The sequence below is a fragment of the Sus scrofa genome, chromosome 2, assembly GCF_000003025.6.
Source record: "Sus scrofa isolate TJ Tabasco breed Duroc chromosome 2, Sscrofa11.1, whole genome shotgun sequence".
In the NCBI taxonomy this organism is placed as follows: Eukaryota; Metazoa; Chordata; class Mammalia; order Artiodactyla; family Suidae; genus Sus; species Sus scrofa.
In genome coordinates, this window is record NC_010444.4 from 81,256,128 (window position 1) to 81,276,822 (window position 20,695).

Sequence of the window (20,695 nt, forward strand, 5' to 3'; positions counted from 1 at the left end):
ACCAATCCAACCAGGAACCATGAGGTTGCGGGTTCCATCCCTGGCCTCACTCAGTGGGTTAAGGATCCAGGATTGCTATGGGCTGTAGGCCAGCAGCTGTAGCTCCGATTAGACCCCTAGCCTGGGAACCTCCATATGCCTCAGATGCAGCCCTAAAATGAAAAACAAAACAAAACAAAACAAAACACACGACTAGTATCCATGAGGATTCGGGTTCAATCCCTGGCCTTGCTCAGTGGGTTAAAGGATCTGGCATTGCCATGAGCTGCAGCAGAGGTCAAAAATGAGGTTCAGATCAGGTCACTGCTGCAGCGTGCATTTCATCTCTGGCCTGGGAACTTACACACACACACACACACACACACACACACACACACACACACAGATGAGGCTGCTTCTCAGGGCTATGGTAAGGATTAAACAAATTTGAAATTTATTTGCTCATGTGCAAATCCTTGGTATGGTAGTGAAGGCGTGTGTCCACACACAGACTTGTACGTGAAAGTTATAGCAGCTTTATTATAATGGCCCCAAGCTGGACACAATCCAAATGCTCCATCCACTGGAGAATGAATTAGAGAAACTGTGTATCCACACAATGGGCTACTACTCAGTGGTAAAAGGGATAAACTCCAGATACCCACCACGGCGTGGATGCATCTCAAGAGCATTATGCCAAGTGGCAGAGCCAGGCTCAAAGGGCTGCGTCTGTTGGATTCCATGCACAGCCAGTTCATTCTTCCATAAAGTCACCGCAGCCGCTACATTTGTGAATCTGAGCCTTGATTCCTGGGGGAATACTTGCAGGGTCAGGTTCCTGCGATCCTTTGGTCACATTTTCGTCAGCCAATCAATACATAACTTTGTTGTGTGTGTGTTTCTGTGTAAAGAAAAACACCTGATTTAGTATATATAGTCGAGTCATTAACATTGAGCTCACGGCCAGCGGCGCTGTAACTCTGGTTTGAACGGAGCTTATGTAATTCCTTTCTTCTCTGTCAGGCACATCACAGGCTTCTCATGCTGAGGAACAAGCAGACGGCACTTCAGCACTACATTTTTGTGGCCATTCTAAGCAGTAAAACCCTCAACAAAAAACCCCCACAAAAATGCAAAATAAATAAATAAATAAATGTGGCACTAGATAGCCTGCAAAGAGGACACTTGGTTACAGTAAGAACTGAGGCAAAAAACAAACTCTCTCTCCTTGTTCAGCCTCAGCTTGGGAACATGCATCAGATGAATTAAATTTTTCACGGCTCTGCATCTGTCCACAAATGACCACGAAAGCACCCCGAGAGCTGGTTTGGGGTTACAAACAAATTTTAGCCAGTAGGTGAGTTCTCAAATATGGAATCTGCAAATACCGAGGACTGGTTGTGCATGAAAAAAAAAATCTAACTTTCAGTGACAGAAAGCAGCCAGTTGTCGTCTGGTTGTGGGGAGGAGCAGGGACTGGCCAGGAAGGACAACGGGGCACCCTCTGGGGGATGGAACATTCTTTCTCTTGATTGTGGTGAGGGTTGCATAGGGACGAAATTCGTAAAACTTATTGAAATATACACTTAAAATGGATGCATTTTTTTTTTTTTTGTCTCTTTTTGTCTTTTGTTGTTGTTGTTGTTGTTGTTGCTATTTCTTGGGCCGCTCCCGCGGCATATGGAGGTTCCCAGGCCAGGGGTTGAATCAGAGCTGTAGCCACCGGCCTACGCCAGAGGCACAGCAATGCAGGATCCGAGCCGCGTCGGCAACCTACACCACAGCTCACAGCAACGCCGGATCGTTAACCCACTGAGCAAGGGCAGGGACCGAACCCGCAACCTCATGGTTCCTAGTCGGATTCGTTAACCACTGCGCCACGACGGGAACTCCGGATGCATTTTTTTGATTTGTAAATTATACTCAATGAACTTGAGTTTCAAAAAAAGACCTACAAAAAAAGATATCTGATCCTTCTTCCATTCCTCTTGGGATCTTGGGACCAGCCCCCCTGGAAGGGTCAGCACAGAATAAAGGAAGAGTCAGGGAGTGCTGATTTGAGCTCCACTGGGAAGCTGTGTGTACCAGCCCCCTGCCCCTGGCCGCTGAGACAGCATGTATGACCCAGACCTTCCGCTTCTCCCACCCAGACATTCTCATTCCCACTGTGTCAATCAGAACTCTTTTGGTTGCAGATAACAGAAGCCCAGCTCAAACCATCTTAGACTTAAAATAAAAATAAAAGGAGGCTGCATCTGCCCATGTCATTGGAAAGAGCAGGGAGGCTCTGCCATTAGACCTAGGGTTCAAGTATGGTCACCAAGCCAAGATTGGTCACCCTCTCCTGTCTCCTGATTTCTCTGTGTCAGCCCTGCTCCAGGACCACGAGCAGGAAGGTGGTCACCAGCGGCCCCAGAACATCAAGAAGAGGGAGTGTCTCTATATTTGCAAACACTCAGGAGCAGGTGTCCTTTGCCCCCCCAACCCCCCGCCATGGCCAAGGGAATGGAACATGCTGACTGGTCAATCCTGGGTCCTGTTCCCTCGCCCCTTGAAGAACATGGACCAAGGGTAGGGGAGATTTCTCCCCAAGAGGGAACGCGGATGCTATTTCTAGAAGAGGAGGGAAAGACGGGGACCAGGCAGAGGTACCCAACACCCAATTTGCTTTGAGTCAGAGCTACGTTTCCTAGACATGTAAGTAGATCAAGACCTGAACCTGGAAGGAGATGAATGGGACGTGGGGATTAAACTCAGTATTCTAGAACCCCATGAAAAACACCAGAATATTCCTAGTGGATTAGCCAGGAGTGAGTGCTGTTCCTTGTCACCTTTTACGTTTCAGCTCACGTATTGTCTCCCCAGGGCTCTTCCTAAAGTAACACTCCAGGGGTTCCTGTTGTGGCGCAGCGGTAATGAACCTGACTAGTGTCCATAAGGACAACGTTTTGAACCCTGGCCCCACACAGTGCTTAAGGATCCAGCATTGCCATGAGCTGTGGTGTAGGTGGCAGAGGCAGCTTGGATCTGGCATTGCTGTGGCTGTGGCGTAGGGCAGCAGCTGCAGCTCCTGTTGACCCCTAGCCTGGGAATTCTATATCTATTCAGGCATTCCTAGCATATAACCCTGTTTATTTTCTTCTGAGCATTTATTATCATCCAAAGTATTTTCCTAGTTACTATCCATCCCCTGACCATAACAAAGATCTTGACTCTTTGGGTCACCTTGCAGCTACCCAATGCATTTGTTGATTGACTATATGATAAAATCCATGGCTGGCCAATCTGGCTTTGGAATGTCTTGGCCCCTCCTCCGCCCATGACTACTTGGGGCACTGCCCTCCTTACCTTGGGCTCCAACACCCATAGCCTTCCTAGGATGCCATCCAAGAGCTCCTAATCCCCCCCTCTGAGATGGGTTCCTGCCTCAACCCCAATGGATAGCTCAATTCCAGAGCCCCCTCTTCCCACCTTGTGTGCTTGTTCTGCCCCAGGGCCAGGTCGGGGGTCGGGTAGCAGCCTGGGGTGGGGGGCTAAGGCAGCCGCAAACTCCCCAGCTGACTGGGAGGCCTGCTCAGTGTAGCTCCATCTCTTGCCTTCCTTTCCGTTCTGTGCGGGCCTCCGGTGATTGTCCCTCAGCGGCACCTCCCGCTCCATTCATCCCCATTAGGCGCTGTCCACACTGGGCCGGAGGGAGATCAATTACCACACTGGCCACTGAACCGTGCTAATGAGGATGTACACTCCCCCCACTGGTGGCGGGGATGGGTGGGAGGGAGGGGCAGGGGAGACACACGGGCAGGGAGGGGTGATGGAGGCCACCCACGAAAGGCTTGGGGGGCAGGTCCCCTCTAGAGACCCAAGAAGATGCTCCCTCAGGGGCAGTGACCCCAGGAACCAAGGTTTAGCTCAAACTGCACGTGGGAGCAGAGGAAACAGCCTGGATGAGGATTTGATACTTGGGGAGCAGAAGTGACACTGATGAGAAGGGGGGCGTCCTCAGGCTTGACCAGTCCAGGTGCCCCCCTGCCTCCCACCCCTCTGAGCCTTTGCTCGGACCCTCTGCTCTGCCAAGAATGCCCTTCGGTTGCAGGAAGAGGGACCCCTTCCAGGGCCTGAGAATGAGTTCTTGCCTAACACTAGGAAATGAATTGTCCAATGAGACACACATGTTGACAAAGCAAGACACTTTATGGGGAAGGAACCCCCCGCCCAGAGAGCAGCAGGATAAGAGAACCCAGGAGAACTGCTCTGCCACGGGGCCCACAGTCTCAGCATTTAAGGAATGGGGTTAGTTTCCAGGTTGTCTCTGGCCAACCGTCTTGCTTGGCCTGTGCCTGGTCTGTCTCAGGGTCCTTCTTGGTGACACAAGCACCTCCCAGCCAAGATGGACCCCAGCGCCAAGGACCCTGGGAGGTTGGTCATCTCCTCCCTCCTGTTGGCCCCCCCTAAATCCTCCAGTGAGTCTTTAGGGCAGCACCGTATTCCTCATCAGGGCCTCCTACTTTGAGACAGCTCATGCAAGGGCTATTGCCGTGCTTGGCAAAGCTGGGTAGTTTCGGTGAGTGGTTCCCTAACATGTCTACCCCACACCCCAAGGGCCAGCTCGGCTGTCATCACTTGCAACCCTCCTAGAGTACCCACTGCAGCCTCTTGCCTTTCAGCCCCTTCAGACCTCGCTCTGTAGAGTAATTCTGATTTTACCAGATTGACCTGATCTGTATGAAAAGACACTCAACCTCTCTGATAAGACAACTCCAAGGAAAACCACAAGGAGAGATGGTTTTCTTCTATCCCATTGGCAAAGAGAGAAAAGATGGATAAAGGCAGTGCTGGCTCTGGCTGCCGGAGCGGGAGGTGCAGGTGTAGCCTTCTGTAACTGAGGGTGACCTCTTCAGAGGGTAATTTGACAATAGCTTTGTAAATTCAAAATGTACCTGCCCTTCAACCCAGCCATTCATTTCCCAGCACTCGTCCACTGAGATACAAGTGCCCAAAGATAGAAGTAGCATGGTGCTCACTGCCTGGAAATGGCCTCTGTGTCCAGCAGGAGGGTCAGGAGAGGCATTCAGGCCACGTCACCCAATGGTCATCCCTGGCCTCCTGCCCTCGGAATGAGATCAGCAGAGCGTCCATCTCCAAGCTGTTAAGGGGAGTCAATCAGTTAATACAAATAAAGTGCCTAGAGGAGCAGCCGGCACAGAGTAAGTATAAGTTCTCGCTATTATTATGGGTTTGTTCTTGTTGAAAAGCATTGGGTGGATCTGTCCATACTGATATGTAATTATCTCCCAGAAATGCTGGTCAGTGAAAAATGCAGACAGAGGCCGCAGCTGCCGGTGGGGCAGAGTATGGACTGGGTTCTGGCTGGCTGGCTTTGTTGCTTGAGGAGCACTGCTTTTGAATGCACAGGCCATCTCAGGAGCACTGGGTGGGGCTGACAGGGTGGCTGCCTCCAGGGAGGGGCAGGAGATCCGGAGGCAGGGACGAGAGGGAGATTTGCACAGAGGCTTCTGTGCAGCTTGCGGGGGTGTGGGTGGGGGTTCTTTATTTTTTGGCTGCCCCGCAGCATATGGAGTGCCCAGGCCAGGGATCAGATCCGAGCTGCAGTTGTGACCTAAGCTGCAGCTGTGGCTATGCCAGATCCTTAACCTCCTAACCAGGAAATTGAACCTGCATCCCAGCACTTCCAAACATCGCCGATCCCACTGAGCCACAGTGGGAACTCCCACGCAGTTTGCAGTTTTTAACCACAGGCCTGCACCACCTGTTCAAAAAAATAAATCACTTGTAAAGACTGATGATTCACTTGTCTGTGTCTCCCACCAGACCATGAGCACCCCCGAGGGCAGAAACTGTGCTGAAGCCTCTGCGGAATTCCCAGCCTGGCACACAGAAGTCCCTGGCAAATGTTGGCTGATGGGTGAACAGGCTGGAATTCCATGTGGTTCCACTGCTGGGACCCCCCCTTCCCAGGCATGACTCCCAGGAGCCTCCCACTGATTGGGGGCGGGGCCCACAGGAGCAGCCAGGAGGGTCTAGCCTGGCAGATGACGCACAGAAGATCATTCCTGGAGGCAGCACCCAGGTGTCCAGGTGTGTCCAGGCCTCGAAGCGCCTCAGGAGGCTAAGAAGGTCTAGCCTCCACCAAGGGTAGACCCTCTCGGGCCACAGTGCAGGCCTCTCTGCATGCAGGAGGCTGATGTCTTCATCTGTCTGCACAGCTGCACAGGGGACCAAGAAGGCATTACCGTGGCAACAGCCTTCACAGTGCCAAGGGGCTAATTGTGTGGCTTTCACACCTCTGATGGGCTGAGCTCTGGGTCCCAGATCTGTGGTTAATGTAGTCCCTCAGGCTGCTGCCTGGGCTGAGGTGCAGAAATGAGGCCCCCAGGCCCAAGAAGGGACCTGTTGAGCCGCCTCTGCCATCTGCCCCAACTTGGGGCCACGCTCCCCTGTAGCCCTCCTCCTCCTTTTTGGGGGAACAACAGCTGCTCCAGCTGGAACCCCAGGAGAGAGAACCCTGCCTTGCCTCTCACTAGAGCCTTGGGGTGGAAAGACCCCCCCCCCCCCCCGCCAAGGTGGAAAGAGCTTGACTATCCACCATCCAGCGAGGAAGGGATAGAGAGGCAAAACACAGCTTATCCCCGCAGGGAACAGCGCAGCAGTAGAGAAATGAGGCGGATTTACATGCACACACGTGACTCTGTCTTTAAAACACATCGTGGGGGTGGAAAAGCTAGCCCAGCAAGATGGGGACAGTACATTGTCACTTAACACACACACACACACACACACACACACCAATGCTGAACATTCTCTATGAATACATAATATGAAGGCAAAATTTTTTAAATGCAAAAGGCCCAGAGGGATCTATATCTCACAGCTGTGATGTCCCTGGGAGGGAAGTAGAGGGGAATAGAATAGGATGATAAGGGAATTTTAGTGTCTTTCTTATTTATTTATTTTTTGCTTTCTAGGCCCCCACCTGTGGCATATGGAAGTTCTTGGGGTAGGGGTCGAATTGGAGCTGCAGCTGCTGGCCTACACCACAGCTATAGCAACATCAGATCCAAGCCGCCTCTATGACCTACACCACAGCTTGTGGCAATGCAGGATCCTTAACCTATTGAGTAAGGCCAGGGATTGAACCTGCATCCTCGTGGATACTAGTCAGGTTCTCAACCTGCTGAGCCACAGTGGGAACTCCACGTCATCTATTTTTTTAAAGTAGATTGGGTTCCTATTTTACTCGTGCTACCAAAATGATTTAAAATTAATATAGGAGTTTCCACTGTGGCACAGCTGTTTAAGGATCCAACATTGTCACGGCTGTGGTATAGGTCACAGCTGTGGCTTAGATTCCATCCCTAGCCAGGCAATTTTCATATGCCGAGAGTCCAGACAAAACATTAATTAATTAATATAAAAAGTTATTGCTCTGGAGTTCCCATCGTGGCTGCCGATCAGTGGGTTAAGGCTGCCGTGTTAGTCGCAGACGAGGGTTGGATCTGGCATTGCTGTGGCTGTGTGCTGCAGGCCAGCAGCTGCTGCTTGGATTTGACCCCAATTCCTTGGGTGTGGTCCTAAAAAAATTTTTTTAATAAAATAAAAATTTTTTAAAAGAGCTAGTTTTTGGGTCCAGAAATATTATTGGAACATGGCCATGCCCATTCATTTGTCTTGTGGAGAGATGCTTTCTGCTACAAAGGCAGAGTTGAGTGGTTGTCTCACCTGAAAGCCTAATGTATTTTACTATCTGGCTGTTTTCAGACATAGGCTGCTGTCCCCTGGTCTGGACTGTGAGCACCATGAGGATGGGGTCTCATTTTGTTCCCTCATTTATCCCAAGTGTGCACCAAAGTATCTGACACATAGCAGGTGTGCAATAAAATCTGATTGAATGAGTGAGTGGAAGTTTATGTAATAGAGCATGTCAATTCGACCTCCTGGAGAAAGCGACCCCCCCTTCCCAGCTCCCTCTGGCAGACATCACCGCCTGCAGCAACCACCAAGTGGGCTTCGGTCCCCCAAGCCCTGCACTGGGAGAGGCATCTATGGGGCAGACAGCGTCCTTTGCTCTAAGTTTTCAGAGAAGAGAGCAGAGGGTGGCAAGACCTGGATTTGGCACCAAAAGGGTGGGGCTCCCGGGTCCCTGGAAGGTGGCATTCCTGTGCTCAGCCATGCACGGGACCTCACTCCAAAGAACCGACATCCGCACCCGCTCTCTGACCGCAGCTGACTCGACTGCCAGCGTGAGCTGTGCTTTGGTGCCCTCTGGTGGTCACCGGGAGCATCTCCTTCGTAGGCCCGCTCCGGCCATGCTCTGGGAGGAAAAGCGGGCCCCACCTCCCCAGCCCATGTGACGTCCTCATCCAGAGATCCAAGTACTCAATATCTTGGGCTCTTTCTGTCACTTCCAGTGCCCCCATCCCCGGGGTAGCCTGATGTTACAGGATGCCCTCCCTCCAAGTTGATGGGGGAGCTGCTGGCAGCCCTTCCTCTGGTTAGGCTAGGCAGGTCCAGGGCTACTGAGGGGGCTCTCAGGCCACCAGAAATACCCATCCCTGTCACCACCAGTGTCCCTGACAGAGTGGGAGGATGCCTTGGTCCCCATGTCCCAGGGACCCACCTAGTGTGATGGGCAGGAGGAAGCCTTATAAGCGTCCTCGTGTTTTCTACACATCCAGAGAGGATCCACTGGGTAAGAGCTCCTCAGTTCAAGGAAAAGAACTGCTCCCAGTTCTGCTTTGGGGACAGAGTTTGTCTCTCACCAGCATGAAATGCCACGTGCTGTGATCATCATGTGCTCATGACCATGTACACACTGCACCACTAGCAACCATTTCGTCTGCCTCTTGCCAAGAGATCATGGGCTCCAGGAGAGCAAAGGCTAGTTTGAGCTGTCTCAGCAACCCCAGCCTCCAGTCAGGGCCGACCTGAGTGGTGACAGTGGATGGCGGATCAGAGGATGTGTGGGTGGTTGAATGAATGGATGAGTGGGTGGATGGATGGATAATCCGTAGCAGAACTGAGCTTTGGAGAACCCTGGGTCCCCGGCCAAGGTCATGGCCACTCTTACCAGTCACTCCTATCCCATCTCATCAATCCCATTTCCAAATATATCCTGGTTCCACCACTTCCCTCTGTCTGTGACCTCTGCCCCTTGCCTACTCCCACCTCGCTCCAGCACCCCAGGTTCCCTTATGCCAAGCCTACCCGGCTTCAGGGTCTCTAGGGCAGCTGGTACTGAAAACTAAAACACTGTTCCCCTGCAGCTTCCCAGAGATAGGACCCCCACTGCCCTCATCAAGGGCGCTCTTCTCCCAGACACCCCAGCTGTCCTCACCATTTATTTTCTTCATAGCTTATAGTACTAACAAAAATGCTTATTTGTCTACTTGTGGTTGTGTCTCCTCTATGAGAATGCAGCACGAGGGCCAGGACTTTGCCCTTCCCTCTCCTCTGTGGCCCAGCACCTGCGTGGCTGCTCAATTCGCGCCTGGGGAATGGAATCTTACTGCCCCTTACTGATTGGCACTTTTGAGTATGCAAATGTCACTCAGAAGCATCAAAACAGCAGGATGGGTCTGGTGCAAAGCCCCAGTGAGAGGGCTCAGATCAGGGTGCCCCCTTCCCCTCTCTGGGGCCCCATTTCATCAGGAAAAGAACCTCCACCTCACAAGGGGGTTGTGAGGCTTGAGGGGGGACGTGAAAGTGAAAGCTTTTGAAGTTAAAAAAAGGCCAGACCCGTGAACAGTACTCTGAGCAGCATTTATTGTAGTGTGCAGGTGCCTGCCAGGGGCTCCAAGACACTGTCCAGCCTGTGTCTGGGAGCCACGATGCTGGGTGCATACCCCACACGCTGCCCTCCTGGCAGCAGCTCCCAGCACCCCTGAATGGCAGAGCAGCCAGGGCCCCGGTAGGTGATTGTCCCAGAGCAACCTATGGTTGCACAGGGGCCAAAGCTGACCCCTATACCTTTTGTTGGCCTTGCGGCATTAAAAATTTTTTTCATTAGTTGCCAACAACTTAAAAATCAAGGATATCTCACAAAAAAAAAAAAAAAAAAAAAAAAAAAAAAAAAAAAAACCCGGGACTTCTAGCTTCTCCAGATTTCTGACATTAGACCTGCATACCTGCTTCACAGCAATTAGCTGCAACTGAACGACAGCCACCAACTTCAGGCAGCAATCTGTGCTCTGCCATACCCCCCACCACACCCTACTGTATCTCAAGGTCAGCTGCCACTGTCAATGATGATCCAAATATTTCTCTTGTCATAAAGCGCTATCTCTCCATGTCTTCTTCAGGAATGGTAGGAAGGAAAGTCAGTTGCACTGCCAAGGCCTCACAAGTCAAAGGCCTCCTTCATTCATTTATACAACCTACCTGACTTAAAGGGCACCTGAGTGGGAGATCTGTGAACTGGCTCAAACCCCTCCTTTTATCCACAAAGGGCAGCCCAGGGATGGGCGCGGCATTCACTCCACACACACCCCTCATGCGGCTAAGAGTCAGAGCTGAGAGCAGCAGACTTTCCTAACTGCGGCTGAGTCTGAACCAGTTGCTCCTTTAAAAGTTCTCAAGTTTCCCGAAGCACTGGTTAAGCTGTACCAGGGTGAGGCTGCGGAGGAAGCAGCCAGACGCAGGTAAGGCTGTGCTGGCGCGCCCTCTGGTGGCCAAGAGGCGGCTCTGCAGGCCACCGTGAAGATTTTCTGTTTGTTTCCAAGGAAACCCAGGCGACAACCACCAAGGGCCCCAAAGCAGGCTCCTCCCAATCCCAAGGGTGCCAAGCTTCCAACTACTTCCTTCCCAAAACCTTCCTAAGCTCCATCCCACCTCTCAGCCACTCTCCTGGGCCCCCATCTCAGTCCCTAGCAGGGCCGGCTCCCTCCCCAGCTGTGGCTTCTTCAGGGCAGGGTCCAGCCTCCCCTTTCTTGACATCCCTGTGCCTCGTCCCAGGCTTGGCCCCACAGCAGCCTCGTGGTGTCTGCAGAGCAAAACCCACAGGGGCAGAGGAGGCCAACTCCAGCCCACGGAGTGAGTGGCACAGGCTGGACAGGGCCCTCAGAGAACAGGAAGCAGATGGCCCAGGAGACGATGTCCCAAGAGCTGCCGTGACCGGGTAGCCAATCTTCATGAGAAGCCATGGATCTGGACTTTTATGTGAAATACACCAAGTTTTAAAGTCAGCGCAAATGTATACACTGCCCAGGCCAAGGAAACACGCTGGCAGAGTGGGTCCGGGTCAGGGCCCCAGGCGGAGAGCTCTGCTGAGGCCTGACGGCTGATAGAACCTCCAAGATGCTGGGCAGAAGCCAGGGATTTTCAAGGTTTTGTTTATTTGAGTAGTTTGTAGCCATCATCATGTTTGATCCTGAGAGGCAAGCAAGGGAGAGAAAATTCTTGGACCCATTTTAGAGTCTGAGACGTTGAGGCTGAAGTGGGCTCCTGGCAGGGTCAAGGTCACAGCTAGTGGAGAGAGCTCTGAGATGCGTGAGGCTGTGTCCCATGCAACAGCATGCCCCAAGCCACCCCACACGGCCATACACAGACATGGGTCCCTGGCGGTGTTGGGGAGACACAGAGCAGACCCTTCCTACCCCACCTGGCTTGCACCCCCTCAGCTGTGACCTTCATAGTTCCCTGGAGAGCCTGCCACCCAACAACAGCCAAGTCGGTGGCTTCCTGCACTCACCCACCCTGCCACACCCGCCCTCCATGCAACGAGCTCCAGGATAGACAGCCCCTGGCAGAGCCACTCAGCTCTGAGGGCACACAACACAGTGGCATGCGAGCCCCACGTGGGGCTCAGGTCCAAGAAGAAACACTTCCTGCAGTCTTGCCCATCATGGGCACAGTGGGGGAAGGGGTCCCTGGGTAGGCCAGGCCAGTGGCCGTGGCCAGCGTGGCAGCCTCACCAGTTGGCCTTCACTGCCTTGATGTCGCTCACGAGGTTCTGGGCCAGGCATATACCAAAGATCTGTAAGACGGAGGTCAGGTGAAGAGAGGCTGCTGGCAGAGCGGGCTGTCTGGGGCGAGTGAGGGCATGCAAGGCCTGGGCAGTACCTGGAGAAGGGCGATGCCCACAAAGACCCCAGCCACGACGATCAGGTTGTCCTGCAGCCACTTTTCAAACTGGCCCACGCAGCCTTTGGTGTGGATGGAGCCCTGCTGCTCCAACTCCTGGGGACAGTTGGGTACCAGGCTCAGCTCCGCCAGCCTGCCCATCTCAATCAGCCTTGCCAAGCTCAGTCCCATCCAGGGCCTTACACCTTAGTGCCTGCCACCTGGAGCTCCATAGCAGGGCCTTCTCGTCAGAGTCTCAGCACAAACGACTTCTCCTCTGAGAGGCCTTCCCTGACGGCTCAGCCCCAATCCCATCACCTCCCTTATTTTCTTCCAAATGCTTAGCTGAAACTGTCACCTTACCATCCACTTTTCTTTATCCATGTCTCACCTTTTCTCTCTCTACTGGAGTCCACTGCCCACATGTCCGCTGCCTTGTGGTTGGCAGTATCAGGTCCCACATGCCTCCCAGGACTCAGCACCCGCTCCCCATGCAATCAATCCCTGAGGTCTTTTAAGCTTATGGGGGCCCCCTTTTGCACCCCACTCCCCCCAGCTGGGCCCAGCCCTGCCCCCACCCCTCTCACCAGTTTGAGCCGGACATCGTAGCCACACTGAGTGTTGAGGACATCTTCCTGAGGGGAAACAGGCCAGTGAACAACTAGGTGACGGGGCACTAACAGGGTCTGACAGCGTCCGGCACTGAGATGGGTCTCGCGTCTCAGGGGAAGTAGATGGAACCATGGATTCGGCCACATCCAGCGCTCCTTAAGCAAGGCTGGCTGGGGCCTGTGCTCCTGTTTCCCCGAGGCCGGGGCGCATGGCCGCAGCGCCAGCTCGATCTGCCTCCTGCTCGTGTTTTATAAGAATGGGAAGAAACCTGGCCCTCAGTGTCCCTGGGCACTGTGACTGGAAGGATGTCACTGCGAGAAGCTTCCATCCTTTCCACCAGAGAGGAGCAGTCCCCATCCATCAGGTCTCAGCGCTGCCCACAGACACAAACTCCCCAGCCCGGGAGGACTGTTCCCAGGTAAGATGACTTCCTCTGACATCCACAGCCCCTGGAGCAGGGCCCAGCAGAGAGCGAACCAGTCCTTGTGAGGGTGGGGAGGGACAACTGGTTGTTCTTCCCAGACTGGGCCTGCGCACTGCAAGGTCCCGCCCCTCCTTGCCCGGCCCCACTCACCGCAGGATCCCTGACGCAGCAGGAGAAGGGCACCCCACAGCGCTCCCGGCTTGGGTTCAAGTCAGTGCAGTTGAAGTAGATATTGAGGTTCCAGTCGTTGGGCCCTCGGGCTCCGCAGCAAGACCACTAGGAGGTGGAAAGGGAGGGGGCAAGGATGGTGACCCAAGGACCGTGAATTCCTCTAGGCCACCTGGAGGGGTGGGAATTTCAACAAACCCTTTGGGGAGAGGCCCCACTGAGCCCCACATCTGTGCCCAGTCTCGCCACACGTGCCCCAGAGATTTTTTTCTTTTTTTCTTCTTTTTTCTTTTTTGGCTGCCCCACAGCATATGGAGTTCCTGGGCCAGGGATTCGATCCAATCCACAGTTGGGACCTAAGCTGCAGCTGCGGCAATGCCAGATCCTGAACCCATTGTGTCAGGCTGGGGATTGAACCTGCGTCCCAGCACTCCCAAGACACCACAGCAGGAACTCCGCCCCAGAGCTTTTTAGGGAAGACCTTCTCTCTTCCCCTCCGCAGGCACAGGAGGACAATCCTGCGACCCTATAACCATCCCATTCTACTTCATAAATGCTGCTGTCAGCACCCATGTCCCCCATCATCCCCTCCCAGAATATCTCAAGCTGCCTCCTTAGGTGGGCGGGGCTGCAGTGAAGCAAGGAGCTCAGGATCTGGTGGGGAGACCGGAGCACGGAGCACGCAGGCTTCACTCACTGACAGGGCACAGGCTGCGGAGAGCTGGCCCTCCAGGGACCAGTTCTGGGCAGACACAGGTAGGCCCTGTGGGCTGAGCTGGGGGATGAGGGACCAGTCCCAGCACAGAGCCTGCCTCTCATTCTGCTCAGCACCTGCTGCTCCTGCTGGAGAACACATGCCCCTCTCTTCACATCCCTGCTCCTTCTCCAACCCCAGGGCCACCCCCAGAGCCCTTTCCCTCATGCTTACCCACTTCAGCCCTTACCACTAAATTATACCAGTTTATAATTCTAGACACATACATGTTTCTTTTGCTTGTTTATCATCTGTCTCTTTCCCCAGACTGCCATTCCCATGAAGACAGTTTCCAGTTTTTTTATTGTGTGTGTGGTTTTTTTGTTTTGTTTTGTTTTGTTTTCCTTTTTCTCATTAGAATCATACCTGTGGCATAAGGAAGTTCCCAGGCTAGGAGATGAATAAAGCTGTAGCTGCTGGCCTATGCCACAGCCACAGCAACATGGGATCCAAGCCACATCTGCAACCTATGCCACAGCTCACGACAACACCAGATCCTTAACCCAGTGAGCAGGGCCAGGGGTCGATCCTGCATCCTCACAGATACTAGCTGGGTTCTTAACCTGCTGAGCCACAAAGGGAACTCCTAGATCCCAGGTTTTTTTCACTGCTGAATCCCCAGCACCTGGCCCTGGATATGTCCATAACAATTTCTGTGTCTAATGAAGAAATAAATCATATCCTAACCACATGGCTCTTTGTCTGCCTCTGTCCTGGGTTGAGAGCTCCTCAAAGCAGGCACCAGCTCTGATTCATCTCTGGATCCCAGAGCAGACTCTTGGGTGGATGGCGCCAATGGCGTGTGACTGTGTAAGTGGCTGTGACCTCATGTATGACTGTGAGTGTGTGTGTGACTAAGCCTGTGAGTGGGTGAGCACACACAGGTGGGAGGTGTCTAGAAACACTGACTGTTTCTCCACAGGGGTTGGGTTTGCAAGCTTGAGGGCAGGTCTTCTGTCAAGGGGATCTCAAACTCTAATATGTTCAGGGGCCAAACAAATAACATAAATGAGAGAAGAGGGTCGACAGGTATAATCAAATGCAGAGTGGCGGAGATGGTGGCAATCGGAGAGCCCCTGTACCAGCAAGGAGGAGGGCGATGGCCATGTAACTCTGATACTGTGGGCTCAGTTTTGTAGGAGAAATCTACATTTTTATACCAAATTTCCTCCTTTAAGTATGTTGTAAGCCTGGCCTAGGAGCTGCCAGTTTTGGAGTCTTTGGCCCCTGTTCACTAACCCTGTGTCCCTGCAGGGCTACGCACATGGGGATCACTGGGGCTGGCTTCCCCTGGGATAGGGGGACTCCTGGCTCTCTTCCCTGGGGCCTGCCTGGCCTGGTGGGAGCAGGAATGTTCCCAGCACATGGGGAACTTGCTCCCTCATTCATCTGCCTGGCAGGTGCCTCTTGCATGTGGTCGGAGCTGGACGCTGGACTTACGTATTCCTGAGCAAAGTCAATGAGGTTCTGGAGGTCAATGTCGTCCCGATAGGCCTTGACGTTGTTGTTGATGAAGAGGTTGAGCTGGTCTCGAATCCAGTCCTTGAAGACAAAGGCCAGGATCCCTGTTGCCAGCTCCAGGAAGAAGATGAGGCCAAGGAACACAGAGAACTGGGGTTGGGGGCAAACAGACAGTGGGGGTCAGAGATACAGGGCCTGGGGGTGCCACCAGGTGGGGCTCCACCCACTGTGATCTGAGATAGCCCAGAGTTCCCATGTTCTATCATGTTAGTACTATCTTATTTATTTATTTATAATTACATTTTTTAGGGCCACGCCCCCCGCATATGGAAGTTCCCAGGCTAGGGGACAAACTGGAGCTGCAGTTGTCAGCCTACATCACAGCCACAGCCACAGCCGCACCAGGCCTCAGCCACATCTGCCACCTATACCACAGCTCACAGCAATGCCAGATCCTTAACCTACTGAGGGAGGTCAGGGATGGAACCTACGTCCTCATGGATACTAGTCAGGTTTGTTACTGCTGAGCCACAAGGGAACTCCCAATATTGTTTTATGATGAAAAAAGCACCTTCTTACCTAACCTGTTGTCTTTGAGAAACCGCTCTCTATATACACCTTCAGTTTCTGTGGCTCAGATGGAGGCATCTCTACCTCTTCTCAATCCCAGATAGAAGACTGGGCATGAGTCAACACCAATCAGAGTGCTACCTCCCCTTGGGGCCACAGGGATTGGTCTAGAGGTGACCAATCAGGATTAAGGAGTTGCAATTAAAGGACTTTGACAGAATGGCTGAGGAGAGCCTCACTCAGCATCCTGCAAGAGTTCCTGGGAGGGCAGCATGAAGCCAACATCCACCCATTCCTGGACATCCTTTCAGCCCAAGAGGACTGGAGCCAAACCAGAGGGACAGAGCTGAGAAAGAGAGAGACCAAGGCAAGTGGCACTGTGGTGGCCCCTGGATCCAAATGTGCCGGAGGCTAACATCCACCTAGGCTTTTCTTAGTGGCCCTTTCAGTCACTTACAATAGAATATCCTATAAATATAGATAATGCAAATCTGGTGATCACTGTTACACTAACATAATAATAAAACTATCATTATTAAGCATGAACTATATGCCAGAAGTGGGTGGGAGGAGGTTGGGCTCCCCAGTGGGTTTAGGTGGGAGGGCACTCACAAACTTGAGCAGGAAGGTGTTCTCCCGGAGGGCCCCGATGCAGCCGGCAAAGCCCAGCACCGACATGATGCCTCCAACCACTACAAACAGCCACACAGGGTCAAGGCCTCCCAGATCTGTCAGCGCCGAGATGTTAGAGAGAACGCCCTGTGTAGGGGGAACAGAGCCAAGTGGGGGAGCTGGCCTTCCCACCACTTTGACCCACAGCAGCCCCACACCCTACCAACACTGCCTTACCTTCTCACCCCAGGCCCAGAGGCCAATGGCCAGGAACAGGGCTCCCAGCACCTGCAGGAGTAGCAGCAAAGAGCTGAGGGCTGGGGCACCAGCATCCATTCCCACCCCCAGTAGAGCCTCCTGCCCGCTAGTGCTCAGGGTCTTCGGGAAGCCACGGGTAGAGAAAGAAGGGAAAGGGTTGTAAATGGGTCCAGGGTCTTTTCCACCTTCCCAAGAATCCATCACAGTGTTTCTTCTCCACAGGACACATCTGGAAAGACTGCACCCTCCTCAGCCCTGAGAGGGACATAGGGGCCCCTTCGTGAATTCAGAACTGGAACTGAGGGTGGCCAAAATAGTCCCACCAAGCAACAGCAGCTGTTTCTTGAGACTCTGCTCTCACCCGAGGCCTGGGTTAGGGTTCCAGGCTCCTGCCCCCTCCCAAGTCTGGTCTTCCTGCTGCCCTGCAACTCTGTGACCAACATCCCATGCTTGTCCCACCATTTCAACCTCCATCTGGCAGAGTCCCTTCTTGTAGTTCACAGCCCAAGACCCCTGAATGACAAGGAATCCTGATGCAGAGCAGGATCAGCAGAGGGGCCCCAGCCTTGGCCTTCTAAATGCCCTCCACTATCGCACCTCATTTCCTTACTGGGAAGACCCTGACAAGTTGAAGCCAGATGCCCGAGGCTAGTCTCAGGGGGAAAGCACCCCTCCTGCCCAAGCCAAAGGCCATGACTGCACCTCTTCAGACCTCCCCCTCCCACCTGCTTTCTCCACAGCCCCCATCCCCCCGCAGCAAGCACAGAGCCTCAGTCAACTCCACTCCTGAACAGCCACCTTTAGCTCCTTCCCCTCTCTGACCTCAGGCTCCTCCCACTGCTGTACTCTTTTCTAGAAATATTTTTCCTTCCTTCCCCTACACTGGATCTGGGATGTGAAACCAAACACCACTTCTGCCTCATCCCACTTGATCCACCCACAGCCTTCAGAGAGGGAAGGATCACGATCACTACTTTATCTTTCCTGAATTTCTCCATGGTTAATGCAAGGCCATTCCTCCCTCCCGCCCCTTTTCTCAGCCTCCTTCCTACAAAGCTCTGCTTCACCTGCGCAACTGTGCACATGGCTACTCCCTCCCCCACCAGGTTCCCCCTTTGGCCTCTACCCTCTCCTCTCACTCACCTTTCACGCCATCATGACACTGGCATCTCATGATCTCCACCTGAACCTCTCCCTGGCTCTAGAGCCCTTCATCCCCCTGCCTGCTGCAAACACTTCCACATTCCAGGCTCCGTTCCAAGTGCCAGATATACATCAGTGAATAGGACACATGAGCTCTCAGCCCTCATGAAGTTTACACTCCAGTGGGGAAATCCACAGTGAACAAGCAAGGTAATTTCCAATACCAACAGAGCCTTTAAAGAAATCAAACAGGGTGATGCCATGGGGAGTGACTGGGGTGGTGGGAACGTGGTGATGACATTTTCAATGAGGTCTGAGTGATGGAAAGGCGTATTGAGGAGTAGAGAATTCCAGGCAGAAGGACTGGCAAAGGCCTTTAAGATCGTGTTTGGTGAAGCAAGAGACAAACTGAACAGGTAGCAGGGCCAGACCCCACAGGGTATTGTGGGCCACAGGGAGGAGTCTGGACTGTATTCTAGCGAGAAAAAAATGGCAAGGTTTAGCAGGGTGACATCAGGGTCTGCTTTCAACTAAAACAAACAAGCAAACCCCTGGGCCTGTTTCACAGGTACCTCCTTCAGGCCACCTTGATCCAAACCCAAACCCCCAAGGGGCCTCGTCCTGGAAATGAGGCCTCATAACTCCCCCTGGAGCCTTCCTCCTCGCTCCCACCCACCCCAGCTTTGCACCAGCCCTCCTCCCTGGTCTCCTTACCTCCAAGCCCTGCCCCTCACTCACCCATGGCAGCCAGACACATCTGCCTCCAGTACAAAAGCTAGAGCAGACCCATCACCCAGCACCAAAGCCCTCAGTGTTCCCCACTGCCCTGAACATAAAACACAAACTCTCTGCCAAGTCCTGGGGTTTTTCACACTCTGGCTCCTCAGCCTCTTAAACAAGTCTGGATCACTCATACCTCTCCCCCCTTGACATCTGGGGGCTCCCTGTCACCTTGGCTCTGCACTTACTGGTTCTGTGAGTCTGGGTTAAGTGACTTAACCTCTCTGTGCCTGTTCCCTTGCCTGTAAAATGTAGATCATAATAAAGTAGCTGCAAGAATACAGTAAGTTATAATTCACTTAATCTGCTTGATAGCCCTGAGGGACAGACTTCATTTTTCACCCACCCGCTGGCCGGGAAGCTGAGGCCCAGAGAGAAGTAACTTGCTCACAGTGTCACAGCTAGGCCTGCTGCACCCAGAGTCCCAGACTGCCCCCTCCAGTGCTCTTTGCACATGGCCCCCACCCTTGAGATCTAGGCACTGCTGAGGCCAAGGGACAACCACACTTCATGAGTGGCATGTGGGTAGAGGGTAGTGCCACTGAGTCCTGCTGAACTAAAATGAATGGGCCTGGCATTCTGACCCAAGGCAACAGAAGCAGAGACTGCAGAGGCAGCAAGTAGCCTTGGAGAGATGGGATGGGGGAGGGAAAAGGGAAAGATGACTTGGCAGGGCCCAGGGGCACAGATGCCACCCTGGGAGGGGCACCAGCAGCTCCCTTCTCCAGACAGGGGCAGCCTGGCTCCAAAGCCTAGGTTTGGTCAGCAGTGGAATGTTGAAATCTGTTCCCCAGGGCTGGCTCTCCTGGCTTCTCATCAGGGGATATCCCACTGGCCCTGGCTGAGAACTAGGGCGATTGGCCCTCCCTGACCACAAGCCTCTTAGTTGGGGGACGGGAGGAGGTTTTGACCTAGCCCTCTTTGTAGGAGCTTAAGGCAAAGCAGCAGGCCCAGGTGCTGGAAAGGTAAAGTGGCAGGGGAGTGGATCCAACCATGGAGGCTCTCCTCCCTATGAGCAAAACCAGGGGTGGGGCCCTGTGCACCCCCCACATCCCAGAGTAGCAAGGGGGCTGGTAGGGATAGGAGGCCACCTGCACCAAGCGTGGCCGTGGGGGTCCTCAAGGACCCTGTCTCTGTCAGGTCTTAGGAAGACCCCGGAAGACTACCCCTCCCCGCCCAGTACCGCAGTGGCTGAGACCCGCCCCCTGCAATCCAGGCCTCAACGCAGTTCCTTCGGGTGGTCCTGGGGGTGGGTGTGGAGGTGGGAGTGGGAGGAAAGAGTGGGGAGACGGTCCCAAGTCCTTGTGGCAGAGCGCGGTCTCCCCCTAGTAAGGGCCTGAGCCCCCTTCTCCTGGCATCCCCAGCACAGGGCCCAGAACCCACCCAGCGCTCACCCAGAAGACGATGTTGAAGCCAAACAGGAAGTATTTCCCGCAGCAGCCGACCTCGGGTTCCTGGAAGTGCTGGTGCTTGCCGGGCATGGTGAGAGGCCGCCCGCCGGCCCGGGAACCGGAGCCGGGGGCTAGGCCCAGCCCTCCGCGGGCCGCCCTGGGCTAGAGCCGCCCGGGGCCTAGCCCGGCGGCTGCGGCTTCATGGCCTCTGCCGCACAGAGCGCCGGTCGGGCCCCGCCCTCCCAGCAGGGACCGCCCCTCAGGGACCGCCCCCGGCACCCGGACCGCCCCTCACTAGGTTCCCCCCAGAGCCCTGACTCTAGGCCTGCCTCCGCCTCCGCCCCCAGCCCTACTCTGCCACCCTCCACTTGGAGCCCCGCCCCTGGACCTCTCTCCAGGCCCGCTCCTGTAAGGCACCACCCCAGGCCCAGACCCTCCCCCACGACTCAGACCCCTCGGAGCTCCGCC

General features: G+C 54.0%; 1 protein-coding gene across 6 annotated transcripts; it reads right to left on the bottom strand.

Moving 5' to 3' along the window:
- TSPAN17 (tetraspanin 17) lies at nt 862–20,511 on the bottom strand. 6 transcript variants are annotated; one of them, XM_021084419.1, is made up of 9 exons: nt 20,231–20,485; nt 16,893–16,943; nt 16,656–16,802; nt 15,453–15,623; nt 13,241–13,366; nt 12,642–12,689; nt 12,055–12,171; nt 11,907–11,968; nt 862–880 (listed from the first exon to the last, which is right to left on the bottom strand). In XM_021084419.1, coding segments are annotated over exons 1-9 (810 nt in total). In that variant the 5' UTR covers nt 20,318–20,485; the 3' UTR covers nt 862–879. The 6 variants fall into 6 exon arrangements, with proteins under 6 accessions (XP_020940078.1, XP_005661517.2, XP_013850325.1 ...); XM_005661460.3 differs by lacking the exon at nt 862–880 and adding an exon at nt 4,150–5,746 and having other exon boundaries at nt 20,231–20,489; XM_003123656.5 differs by lacking the exon at nt 862–880 and adding an exon at nt 9,738–11,362.

What these genes read in the sequence shown, in the direction of transcription:
- TSPAN17 (XM_005661460.3), bottom strand. Translation starts at nt 20,317, where the DNA reads ATGCCCGGCAAGCACCAGCACTTCCAGGAACCCGAGGTCGGCTGCTGC. An exon ending in TCTGGGCCTGGGGTGAGAAG is followed by an intron (nt 16,803 to 16,892) that starts GTAAGGCAGTGT and finishes CCCCCTACACAG; the next exon opens with GGCGTTCTCTCTAACATCTC. An exon ending in TTGACTTTGCTCAGGAATAC is followed by an intron (nt 13,367 to 15,452) that starts GTAAGTCCAGCG and finishes TCCACCTCCTAG; the next exon opens with TGGTCTTGCTGCGGAGCCCG.